Below are 12,954 nucleotides of genomic sequence, written 5' to 3' on the forward strand. Positions count from 1 at the left end.
TACACAGAGTGACAGAGAGAGAGGAAGGGAGGGGAGAGAGACAGAGGGAGAGACAGAGACAGACACACACACACACACACACACAGAGTGAGTGAGAGACAGACAGACACACACACACAGAGTGACAGAGATGGGGGAAGGAGGAGAGAGAGACAGAGATACAGAGAGAGAGACAGACAGATAGACACCCAGAGAAAATGACAGAGGGAGACAGAGAGGGAGAGAGAGAGAAAGAGCCAGAGAGAGAGAGAAAAAGAAAAAGAAAAAAAGAAAGTGGGAGAGAGAGATGAAAGAAAGAAAGAAAAAGAACTTATGACCACAATTGAGCCCAAAATTTTGGTTGCTAAGCAAGAGCATCGTTAAGTGAGTTTCACCACATTTTCCAAGTTAGCCATGCCCACCTGGTCACATGACTGCCAAGCCACTCCCACCAGGTCACATGGCCGGCAAGCCACTCCCACAAAGGAGGCCACACCCACAGAGTAGGTTCCAAAAAAAATTGAAACCCACCACTGCATCCAGGTCATGATTGTCCCAAAGGTGCTTTTCTCAAGAGGCCAGTTGCGTCTAGGAAAAAAAGCACTGTTGAGGCACAGAGCTTAAGAAGTAACATGAGCTGGGAAGCAGTGATGAGATTCAAAAAACTTTACTACCAGTTTTGTGGGCGTGGCTTGGCGAGGCAGGGTAACGATACTGCAAAATCCCCATTCCCTCTCCACTCCTGGGGGAAGGGTACTGTAAAATCTCCACTCCCTCCCCCCTCCAGCTGAAGGATATTGCAAAATCCATTCCTTCCCCACTCCAGGGGAGGGATACTGTAAAATCTCCATTCCCACCCCACTCCTGGGGGAGGATACTGTAAAATCTCCATTCCCTCCCCACTCCTGAGGAAGGGTACTGTAAAATCTCCACTCCCTCCCCACTCCAGGGGAAGGGTACTGTAAAATCTCCACTCCCTCCCCACTCCAGGGGAGGGGTACTGTAAAATCTCCACTCCCTCCCCACTCCAGGGGAAGGATACTGTAAAATCTCCATTCCCACCCCACTCCTGGGGGAGGATACTGTAAAATCTCCATTCCCTCCCCACTCCAGGGGAAGGATACTGCAAAATCTCCATTTCCTCCCCATTCCTAGGGAAGGATACTGCAAAATCCCCATTCCCTCCCAATTAACTGGGACTCAGGAAGCAGAGACTAGACGGGGGCGGGGCCAGTCTGAGGTGGTATTTACCAGTTCTCCGAACTGTTCAAAATTTCCGCTACTGGTTCTCCAGAACTGATCAGAGCCTACTGAATACCACCTCTGCTGGGAAGGTATACAGTAGCTTTTTTATACAGCACAGTGCCTCATGGATAACTCTACTTTGGTTTTTGCTCAGGAAAACATGGAACAGAAGGATCCCACCATCTGGGTATAACTTTTCTTCCTGCCAAGGTTAAAAGATAATAAGTTCTACCAGGACAAAGCCATCTGAGATCACAGATTTGGGGAAGGGCAGCAGGCTGCCAACGAGACCACGTTTCTCCTGCCGGATTGTCAGGAATGGACTGACAAGGAAAATGCAGACGGGCAAGAAGCGCCAGGCTCTTAAGATTTAGCTGGTCTTCCAACTGCTACAACTTCCACGGCCTGCGTAGTCCACAACTGAAGTGTCAGGATTACTTCGTGACTCACCTGTCTTGGCTCCTTTCTTTTTAACCCTTACCAGAAAATTTTAGAACACAGCAGCTAAACAAAATTGTGTTTGTTTTTTTTAAAAAAATCATCCTTTATTACTTTCTGGGGATTTGAAGTCATCACAGAATCAGCCATGGAAGCCAAAAGGAAGAGAGCCTAGGAAAAAATGCTCAATTGGGGATTACGGAAAAGCTTAATTGCCAGAAATGAAAGGAAGCCAATTTTGTCAAAGTCCTATTTTATACTGGGACACCTCCTTTTTTCTTTTCTTTGCCAGAGAGATCCTCTCCGACCAGAATTGCTGTTGGAACTGGTAGGACCAGTGGTAGGATTCAGCACCTATTCAGGAGAACCGGTTGTGAACTTTCTAATCAGTTCGGAGAACAGGTTGTTGGAAGAAATCTCATTTTGTTTTTTTCTACTTTAGAAGGCTAATCCTGTAAGGACGGCAGGAAGGAGACATTCTGGTGTTTCTAGCCTAATCTTTATTGCCTGCTTACAGGAACTGCCTCTCCAGTTAACCTTGATTACATTGTAACAGCTGAGGTGAAGCACCCATTGACGTGAGTGATGTTGATTTGGCCATGCCCACCCAGTCCCATGACCATTGAGCCACGCCTACCCAGCTGGTCATTAGGGCAGAGAACCGGTTGTTAAATTATTTGAATCCCACCACTGGACCGTAGGACCAAAGGGTATAGATGCATTAACACAGCCTTTGATTTACTAGAGAGGTTCAGTCACCATGCTAAACATGGTTAATGAATTGATTTACTGAATCATAAATTACACAAATAGGATTTTCATCAGGCAGGGAGTCAAGAAGACAAAACAATTGCTCTAACTGAGCAGATGCAACTGTTAGCTTTTTAAATGACCCAGTTAATTCTGCCAGCGTTCAGCCTCAAGTGGAGGGAGCTACCAGCCCAATAGATGTTTTTCTCTGTACTGGAGAAATGAACTTGCTCACACCATTCAATATAACAACCTAAACTTGAAACAATCTGCCCTAGACCTAAGCTACATTTCTCAGCTTGCATTTCTCATTAGTGGGTGGGCATACAGTATTTGCAGATAACCAGAGGTTATTGGGAATGCTCAGAACTGAGACACCACTCCTTGGGTTAGGGCATTAATTAGTGTTTGCAACTGGAGATCTCCACCTTACTCAAAAGGGACAGGACCCATTTTACACCTTCAGCAGCATCGCATACTATAGCTAAAGTTTTCTTGGATTGCATCAGCTCAGAGTTGCATGCTGATCATGCATCCATCCTTAAAAATAAATATGTAAATAAACAAACAAGCTTTTGAACTTTTATTAGAATTAACATTTCAGGCAGAGGAGCAACCATTTCATTATTACATGGAATTTCTTTCCTATTTACTTTAGGTGTGTGTGTGTATATGTGTAAAAACGCAATGTCATTTTTTAAAGCATTTAAATGTATTTAATTTATTACTGCATTGTTCTGGTGGTGTGAGGCAGATTTAATTCCAATTAAAATAGTACTTAAAAGTCTTATTGTGCTTCGTACAGCTCATTCTCACATGAACATGATTGTTGCTTTAAAATTTTTCATCGAGAGGAAAGAAGAATTTGTCCTCATGCGGCAAGAAACAACTTTGTGGATCAGTCTGTATGAATTCCTAGACCACTTGTGCTACAGAGATTTTGAAACCTATCATACCTCTCTGGTTTTTTGTCACTCCCTGTGCTAAAAGTGCACCCGTACCTTAACCTGCGAGGCTGGTACTTAACTAATTTTATCTCAATGAAATCGACAGCCCAGCTGCCGTGAAGAAGGGCACACAGAGGCAGAAGGAAGAAGGGTGCCTGAGTGGTTACAGCCTCTTGGGTTACGTGCGATATGAGCCAACCCCATGCAATGGAACTATTGTGTAGGTCCTTTTCCCAGCCCTGATTTGTGGTTGTGTTTTTTTTAAACCTCCCTAATAAATAATAGTTTTAGGAAAAGCAAGTGGTGTGAAAGGTTCCATGGTTGGCACTAAAAAGCCAGAGAACTGGGATGGAGAAGTTTAAGGAATGAGAAGAAGCTTTGGAAATGGATTCTGTTTAAAGTTGTTTTTTTTTTTTAAAAAAATGGCAATCTGTTATGGACAGTCTTTCTACTTCACTGTATAAAAAAAGTATCCCCACAGAAAATAAGCTGCGCCCTCCAATGTCCATGCACATCTGGCTATTTTCGCCGTAAGCCTGGGGGTGCCTCGAATCCAGTCTACCCGGTAGTCCTGTGGCCATTTAAGGCTGCTCTGCTGCAATGCACACCTCAAGGCTTCCCCCTGGTGGTGGCTTTCCATCATTAGTCTTTGGCACTTCAAAATATCTCAGAACGATGCCCGTTTGAGGTTGGAGGGAGCTGGGGACAGAGAGGCTCAAACTTGGCACAAAAATTTTGACGCTAGAGAAAGCCATCCCCTCCCCCCTGGAGTTCAGGTTGTTTATCCACCTCCTATCGTGTCCCCTTCTGTAGTTTAAATTAAAGGGAGGTAAAGGATGCTGGGATATTGCCAGAGTTTGCAAGGTTTTTTGCAACGTGACCTGTAGGTATGCACAAGTCCAAAGTTAGAAGGGGAGTTCGGTGTAACGGGCAGATGGCTGCTCTCAACCAGGAGAAGGATAAAGACCCAGGCTTCATGGGGCAGCCTCTTGCAGAATCACTCCCCGTGGAATATGGTTCAGTTCAGATGCAAAATATGACAAGCAGACAACATGCCACTTTCATCAACAAGGTCTGGAAGATGGCTTGTCCAATTAATTCTGTTATAACACAGTTGTGTGATGTATTTTTTTTTAGCAGTGTGAAGTTCATTTCTCAAGTTGCTCTTCAGGCCTGAGAATGTAGAAGCCTTCCTGAGTTCTGGGTACTTGGCTAGCGGACAGGGCAAGCTTGTTTTGCCAAGAGCTAGCTGCCAGTGCAGGCTGTCCAAGACGCCAGTCACCTGAGGACTTAGCCAGTTGTCAAGGGTGGGGCTCAGCACCCTCTCTCACTGAAGACTAATTGCCCGTCATGCATTTGAAATGGTTCTTGAAGTAGAAGAGGCTTTGTTTGGTGTTTATCGTGTCATCCGTCGAGTTGGGATAGCGGAATTTTTCATATTGCTTCTCGCTTGACGATTTTAGCCATGATAGCTTGATCTTTGAGGCATGGTCTACCACCACATTGGAGCAGGAACCAACATGCAGAATACCCAGGCCATCAACAAAGAACTCTGCAATTAGAAAAACCCAGAACAGAGGACAAAAATTAGCATAAGCCTTATGACTCTTTAACAGACAAGCCTTCTGTGTGCTTTTTTGAACCTTCCTGTTGATTAGAATTTGTTCCAGGCCAATTAAAGCTTTGAATGAAATAAGTAAGAACGTACTGCAGATCCCATTAGCACTCAGAAATCTGAGTCAAGTATCTTTTAAGATCAGGGGTAACCAACCTTTAGGATCTCCGGGACCACTAAATTCATAATTTTAAATCCTGCGGACCACTAATATGATTTTTTTAAAAAAAGATAAATAATATTTAGTGCAATATAAAAAATGCAAATAATTTTTCTGTGGACCACCAAATTTTTCTTGTGGACTACCAGTTGGTGACCGCTGGTTAGGATTATGCTTCTCAATCTTGACTATTTTAAGTTGTGTGGAACTCCCAGAATTCTCCAGGCAACACTGAGTTGAAGTCCACACATCTTAAATTTGAGGGAGGTTGGAGAAGCACTGGATCACAACATCAAAGGAAACCCAAGTTCACCCTTTTGATTGTTTGTGTGATTTGGATTCTCTTTCAGGTAGTCCTTGACTTACAACCACAATTGAGCCCAAAATTTCTGTTGTTAAGTGAGACATTGGTTAAGTGCGTTTTGCCCCATTTTACAACCTTTCTTCCCGCAGCTGTTAAGTGGATCACTGCAGTTGATAAGTTAGTAACCTGGTAGTTCAGTGAATCTGGCTTCCCCATTGACTCTGCTTGTCAGAAGATCACAAAAGCAGATCACATGACCTTGGGATATAACAATGGTCATAAGGATGAATCAGTCGCTAAGCCCCTGAATTTTGATCACGTGATCCTAGGGATGCTGGAAAGGTTGTAACTGTGAAAAATGGCCATAAGTCACTTTTTCCAATGCCGTTGTAACTTTAAATGGTCACTAAACAAACTTGTAAGTCGAGAACTACCTGTATTATCTTCTATATAGGAAACAAAAGCTATTGTATGTTCTATTCTAGACACGGGTCCAAGTTGAGGGTCCCCCGTGTTGGCAGCATCACTCACCAAGGTGGGCAACACGGTTGAGGCGTGGGTCAAAGCCAACTTGCAGAACCTTCTCTGTGCGTGCTAAGAAGAAATTGATCACCCCATCAGTGACTACACAATCAGGGAAACCTTCAATGGTGTGGTGATAGCCCTGGCGGATTCGCAGGCAATCTCCCTCCTCAGTACCACGCTGCACGCTGATCTTTTGGCGGTACGTGGTGATGTAGCCTGTAATCTCCCGTACAGCTCCACCCACCTGCGGAAAACAAACCATAATGTTGAGGTTTGGATGGTGCGCTGTGCACCTGTATGTACATATGAAGGGAGTTCTGTCTGCGATGGGGGGGAGGAGATTTCTTGGGGGAAGGTTGTTTCATTACTCTTATCCTTTTAATTTTGTTTTAATGCCCATTTTTGTTTTGCTTTTATTTATTTATTAAATGTTTATGCTGCCCATTTCCCCTATAAGGTGTCTCTGGGTGGCTTAGAAGTTATAAGATGTCAAAAATAATTAAAATTTTAAAAGTACATAGGGCTATGATTTAGAAACTAGTCTGAAACCAGAACCAAGAGACGAACAGGACAGGGGTGACGTCTTCTGACCTTGTTATGCTTTTAGTTATTTTAACTTAGATTTTGTAAGCTACCTAGAGTCTACAGGAGTAGGTGGCTATAACAGGTTTAGTGAAATATTGATTTATTTAAATCAATTAATATCTGAACAAATTAAGCTACAATCAACTGGAGATTTAAGCAACGCTACATCATAAAATAAGCATTGTTTGATACACTTTTGCAAATTTAAGAAGGGAATGAGCCTCTCTTTTTAGTCTCTTTATAAATTGATTCCCTTCATATTATGGGGTACAAAGATGGTCAGATCACAGCCACGGACTAACTCTGCCTCCACATTTCTATACCAACTATGAAATCTTTAACTCCCAGCCAGCATGGTGAAATAAATGCAGCCATGGGACAGGAACTCACCAAATCCAGAGAAGTTTTCTCAAGCACATCTACAAGCTTTTCCACTTTGGTGCGGGTTGTGAAAATGAAGTCGTCATCCACCCACAAAACATATTTAGTGGTCACCTGGGAGATGGCAAGATTCCTACCAGCAAACCAGCCCTAGAAAGTTAGGGTAGAGAGGAAAAAGAAGATTGAAAAGTCTTATCAGTTTATTTATATATTTTCAATGTACATAAACAAGTGCTTGGTGAACAGCGTATTGTCTGGGTCAATTTGCTTATATAATAATACTTTCCTAACTCCTAATGTCTACCTCTGTCATCCAACCAAATCATGTTCGAAAATACTCTGTATCTTCCCTTTCTTTTTATCTTTTATCTCTTCAGCTACATGGTTGTCAAATTTTCCATGCTTCACTTTCAGGAACCTCCTGAGAAATCAACTCAGTGAACGGCTCTTGGATGAGTAGAAATATGCATGAATCGATATTGAAAAAGGCGAGTGGGAAATTCAGCTCCTTAGTCATCCTAACATTGATCATCAGTAAGTTGGGGGGGAAATCCTGTTCAATCCATGGGAAAAATTTCACATTACAGAAATGTTTCCCAGCATAAGAGGACAATGGAGGGAGTTCATTTTAGCAGAGGTTCCTTAAGCCCTTTCCTTACTCACCAAACATCTGGGACTAAATCCTTCCCAAACTTGCAGTGCCCTTAAGGACCTGGCCTAGGCTAGGCCTGAGGGCTCCCCTACTGGTGTCAAAGTCAATTTCATTGAGGGGCACATCAGGATTGTGTTTGACCTCGGGGGGGGGGGGGAGGCTGGGCGTGGCCAGCTCAATATCGTTCATGTCAGGGGCGTTCGCAGCCCTACCAAGCTCCATTTTCACTAGCAGAGGCACTGCGGGCCGGTCCTTCACTGTTTCCAGGGTGGCCCCATGGGCCAGATCTGAGCATCCCATGGGCCAAATCCAGCCCCTGGGGCCTTGAGTTTGACACCCCTGCCCTAGAACATCTCCCACCTTGCCAAAAGGCATGAAGTACTGCTCAATGTGGGGTCCCTGCACGTGTTCGATATCCTGGCTGTCGTCTGCAATGATGATGGTCACAGTGGGGTAGAACTTGCGGATGCTGTCAATCAACGCTCGCAGTTTGTCATAGCGTAAGAAGGTTTTGGTAGCTATGGTGACCAGGGCGCTGATGTTGTAGGTTCCTGGGGAAGAGAACAAACAGGAAAATTAGCAAGAGGGTTCGGCTGAAGGAGGATTTGGCAGGATGTCTAAGAAGTGAACAAAAATTGCACTCTTCACCATGTTTATTTTTCAGACTAAAAGAAAGATGGACTGCTCCTTCCCAGTTAATTTTGCTGTTACGCTTTTCATAATTCCACCTTTCTTACAACAGGCAGATCATAAGCTGCTTAGAATGTTCTGACGGGAGTAGCACCAGAATCAGATAATAAATAAATACCATATTTTTCAGACTATAAGACGCACCAGGGTGTAAGACGCAGCATGATTTTGAAGTAATTAAAAAAAAAGATTTTTGTATTCTGCAGGCCTCCCAAACCCTCTGTACGCCTCATTTTTGCAAACAAAAAAAAAAGGACATGCAGAGCTTTGGAAGGCTTGTAGAGTGCCCCTGGGGGCTGAGGGGAGGGAGCAAAAAACGAGCAAAAAAATGGGCCTTTTCTGCAAAAAAAAGGGCATGCAGAACTTTGGAAGGCTCGTACAGTGCCCCTGGGGGTGGGAGCAAAAATGAACAAACAAATGTGCCATTTTTTGCAAAAAAAAAAAAGGGCAAACAAAGCTTTGGGAGGCTTGTAGAGTGCTCCTGGGGGTGGGGGTGGGGATGGGGAAATGAGCAAAAACAGCCCATTTTTTTGCTTGTTTTTGCCCTCCACATCCCCCAGGAGCACTTTGCAGGCCTCCCAAACCCTCTGCACGTCCATTTTTTGAAAAGGGGGTGGGGTTTCAGTAAGCCAAAAATGCTATATTGAGTGCATAAGACGCACCCAGATTTTCACCCTCTTTTTGGGGGGGGGGGAGGTACGTCTTATACTCCAAAAAATATGGTACGTAAATTCGTAAATAACCAAATAAACAAGCTCAAGCAATTTATTTAGTGATGAATAACAACAGCAGCAAGGAAACTCCAAAAGCCTCTTAGCTCCTGGGAAGATTGTTCCACCAATAGCAGAGCAGGGCACTACAATCTTCCTCTGGTGCAGTGTTTAGACTGGGTGCTAAAGAGCAATAAATACTTTGGAAAAGTCTCATCCTAAACACAATATCCCTTATTATACTCAGTTTGCTAATAAGTGCCTACAAATGAGTGCCTGGAGTGGCAATGGGTAGAGGAAAGCCTCTCTGGGCACTTTTCTGATTTCAATAAAGGAGAATATTTGTAGTTCAGGGTTGAAATGAGGGGTCCTTGGTGCTCTCTGAGCTTGGTTGTGTGTGGAGTTTTTTTTTTTTTTTTTTTTGCAGATGTTTCATTACCAAACTAGGTAACATAAGCAGTGCTAACTGTGATGTTACCTAATTTGGGTAATGAGATGTGCAAGAAAACAACCAATCTCAGAGAGCACAAAGGACCTCTCATTTTTCTGGTTTCTCTTTTGGCCTGTTTTAAAAGACTATACAGCATAACCCTGGAGAAAGCAGACTTGGAAAGGGATGTGCATACTTGATTCCACCTGCACATACTCAAGAACACCATTTAACTTCACATTTTCCAAATTCTCAGTTGAGATCCAGCACGGAATATTTTCCACATGAAATCTTGGACCACTACTGCTATCCATTGGGTGCGCTCACCTTCACTAGCTCCTCCCCTGGATGATCCTGGATAGTAGAGCTTGGGTGTAGGTACATGTCGGATGCGAATGCTGAAAGATGCACGATGCTCATCAGTAGAAAGCTGCACTGGAAAACAGAGGAGGAGACCAAACACTAGACTTGGATGTGATTTTCCTTCCCTGGTGCCCTTTAGATATGTTGGACTTCCATGCCCATCATCTCTTATGCTGAAATGACAGGTTAGCATATCTGGAGGACAACAGGCTGAGTTACATGAAGAGAGTAGCAATACTGAAAATGCTCCTAAGCTTGGGAACTAATAATCCTTACTTGTTTAGATGTCCTTAGGGCACTTGTGGTTGGCTTAGTTTGAGTTCAGCAAACTCAAACCTTATACACTACAGTTTTCATGTGAATCAACCACTAAGGCAATAAACTACAGGTAGTCCTCGACTTACAACAGTTTGCTTAGTGATTGATTCGGATGCTTGGCTACTGACTCACATTTATGACGGTTGCAGTGTCCCAGGGTCATGTGATCCGACCTTCTGACAAGGAAAGTCAATGGGGAAACCAGATTCACTTAAGAACCGTGTTGCTAATTTAAGAACTGCAGTGATTCACTTAACAAAGGTGGCAAGAAAAGTAAAATGGGGCAAAGACTCACTTGACACATTTCTCACTTAGCAACAGAAACTTTGGGCTCAATTGGGATTGTACGTTGAAGGCTACTTATATAGTTTAAAATCCTGGCTCAACATTGTACAAACATGTATATAATGTATAGAGTGTGTGTGTGTGTGTGTACAGGTAGCTAAACTATATATATTATATATAAAGCGTTAACCTTACACAAACATGTATATAATGTATATAATGCTTGTGTGTGTCTGATATATATACATATATTTGTTTTTGTAGATTTTCACGGGAGTACGTATTCCCGTGTAAGATTGAGATTGTCTTGGCAACGTTTCAGCGAGGTCTCACTCGCCATCTTCAGGCTGGGTTTTGGGCTTAAAGTGTAGTCGGAGCTGCCATCTTTCTATAAATCTTAGTGGGGGGGTGTGGAGTGCTGGCTTTGTTTCAGTAAGTGGAATGATTGGTTGTATGGTTGTATCATGATTGGTAGATTGGTGCTGATTGGTGCTGGCTGTGTGTACATTGTTGATTCGTGTTGTAACAGCCTGGGTGGGGGGTGGGGCTCGTTTATTGACTATGGCCCGAATACACAACCCCTGGTATGCCCAAAGGCAACATTAAAAAAGCACAAATACAACACACACACACACACACACACTGCGCTAACCTTGCACAACATTATGCATTATGTAGGGCATTTTTTAAACTCTTGTGAGGTTACAACTTAGCAAAGTTAAGAGATGGGAAACTTCAGATCAACATAAGTTTGTTCTCCTAAACACTTATAACTTTGCTGCCTCAAGATGTAATGATATCTACTAGCTTAGATGGCTTTTCTGGTTAGTTCTCAATTTATGAACACAATTGAGCCACATTTATGTTGTTAAGTGAGAAATTTGTTAAGTAAGTCTTGCCCAGGGGTGGGATTCTACCGATTCGGGCGAACTGGTAGCTCCAACTATCAGCTGGGAGCGAACCAGTTCACTCCGACCTTTAGCAGGGCCCGCCTGCCCACCCGTGCGCTATCCTCACCTATGTTACCTTTTCTGAAGCTCAGCTGATAGGTGCAGCAGAGTGGATTGCCGTGCTTCAGCTGTTTTCCTCCCCAGCAGCAATGCGGAAGGTTATTTCTCTACAAACTACGCATGTGCGCGCAGAGTGCACAAGGCACGCACTCAGCAAACCGGTTGTTAAACCAGTAGAATCCCACTCCTGGTCTTGCCCCATTTTAGGACTTTTCTTATTAAGTGAATCACTGCAGTTGTTAAATTTGTAATGCAGTGAATCTGATTTCCCCATGGACTCTGCTTGTCAGAAGGTTGCAGAAGGTGATCGCATGACCCTGGGACACTGTAATTGTCATAAATGTGAATCAGTTATCAAACATCCAAATGTAAATCATGTGACCATGGAGATGCTTGAAATGGTTGTAAGGGTGAAAAAATGGTCATAAGAACTTTTTTTCAGTGCCGTTGTAACTTCAAACGGTCAGTAAGTGAACTGTTGTAAGTCGAGGACTACCTGTATAAGAGAATTAGAAACGGGGATTAGGGTATTGGTGACCATTAGTCACAAAGCCCAGATGCCATTCTCAGATCAATAGCACTTAGACTTATATGCCGCTTCACAGTGCTTTACAGCCCTCTCTAAGCGGTTTACAGAGTCAGCATATTTTCCCCAACAATCTGGGCCCTCATTTTACCCACCTCGGAAGGATGGAAGGCTGAGTCAACCTTGAACCCGTGAGATATGAACTGCCGAACTGCAGGCAGCCGGCAGGAAGCAGAATTAGCCTGCAGTACTGCACTCTAACCACAGCGCTACCGAGGCTCTAGATCAATGATGGCAAACCTTTTCGGCACCAAGTGCCCAAATCCGAACACGCGTGAATGTGCATGAATGTGCGTGCATGTGCATGCGCGGGAAACCTGAAGACCAGCTGGGCAGTGTGCATGCCTGTTTTTTGGCTATTTTTGGGCCGTTTTCCGGCCCCGAAAACCAGCCTGGAAACTGGCCCGAAAAACAGCCCCCCAAAGGCCCAGAAGCAGCCTGAAAACCAGCCCAGAAACTGGCCTGAAAAACAGCACAAAAAATGCCCAGAAATGGCCTAAAAACCACCCTGGAAAACGGTCTGGGTTTTTTTTCTTTTTGGCTGGTTTTGGCAGTTTTTTGGGCCATTTTCAGGCAGTTTTCCGGTGCTCCAGCACTCGCAAAGACATGTGCACCGGAAACCAGAAGAGCAGCTTCTGGGCTCTGCGTGCCACCTCTGGCATGCGTGCCATAGGTTCGCCATCATGGCTCTAAATCATGTTACTTCCTTCTTTGTTTCATATACAAAACGTGAAGTAGACAGGCAGCTCTTACTGTAGCAATTGTTATTTCTGTGGCGAGAACCTTTTGGTCCCAAGGTGGAATAAGCTGATCTAGATGGGCCACTGGTCTGTTACTGCAGGAGCGGGTCCTGTGAGGGTTTTCAAACAAATCGCTGTGTCATATGCTACCACAAGTCCCTCTGCTCTCTATCTTCCTAGATAGTGACTTGACTTAGAAAGATCAAGTCGGAAGAGAGATCTGGGGGTAAAAACCTGAAGG

The 12,954-nt window shown here is 43.9% G+C and overlaps 2 protein-coding genes across 6 annotated transcripts in view; one reads left to right on the forward strand and one right to left on the reverse strand.

Moving 5' to 3' along the window:
- LOC309383548 (solute carrier family 26 member 10-like) overlaps window positions 1-3,625 on the forward strand; it is a gene marked incomplete at its 5' end in the record, with an annotated part of 41,538 nt that extends 37,913 nt beyond the window's left edge. Inside the window, one exon of the mRNA XM_081936244.1 lies at window positions 1,379-3,625. Within this exon, the coding sequence (XP_081792370.1) occupies window positions 1,379-1,417 (39 nt within the window). The 3' untranslated portion in view covers window positions 1,418-3,625. The remainder of the gene's footprint in view (window positions 1-1,378) is intronic.
- Window positions 3,626-3,779: 154 nt separating this feature from the next.
- The window catches only part of B4GALNT1 (beta-1,4-N-acetyl-galactosaminyltransferase 1), a 64,581-nt gene continuing 55,406 nt past the window's right edge, over window positions 3,780-12,954 (reverse strand). For all 5 annotated transcript variants that reach the window (XM_081936246.1, XM_081936247.1, XM_081936248.1 and 2 more), the window contains 5 exons: window positions 9,739-9,846; window positions 7,942-8,132; window positions 6,939-7,079; window positions 5,970-6,207; window positions 3,780-4,911 (listed from right to left, as the gene is read on the reverse strand). In XM_081936246.1, coding sequence (XP_081792372.1) covers window positions 4,697-4,911; window positions 5,970-6,207; window positions 6,939-7,079; window positions 7,942-8,132; window positions 9,739-9,846 — 893 coding nt within the window. In that variant the 3' untranslated portion in view covers window positions 3,780-4,696. The remainder of the gene's footprint in view (window positions 4,912-5,969; window positions 6,208-6,938; window positions 7,080-7,941; window positions 8,133-9,738; window positions 9,847-12,954) is intronic.

Source organism: Natrix helvetica, assembly GCF_964273705.1.
Source record: "Natrix helvetica genome assembly, chromosome: 1".
Lineage (NCBI taxonomy): Eukaryota > Metazoa > Chordata > Lepidosauria > Squamata > Natricidae > Natrix > Natrix helvetica.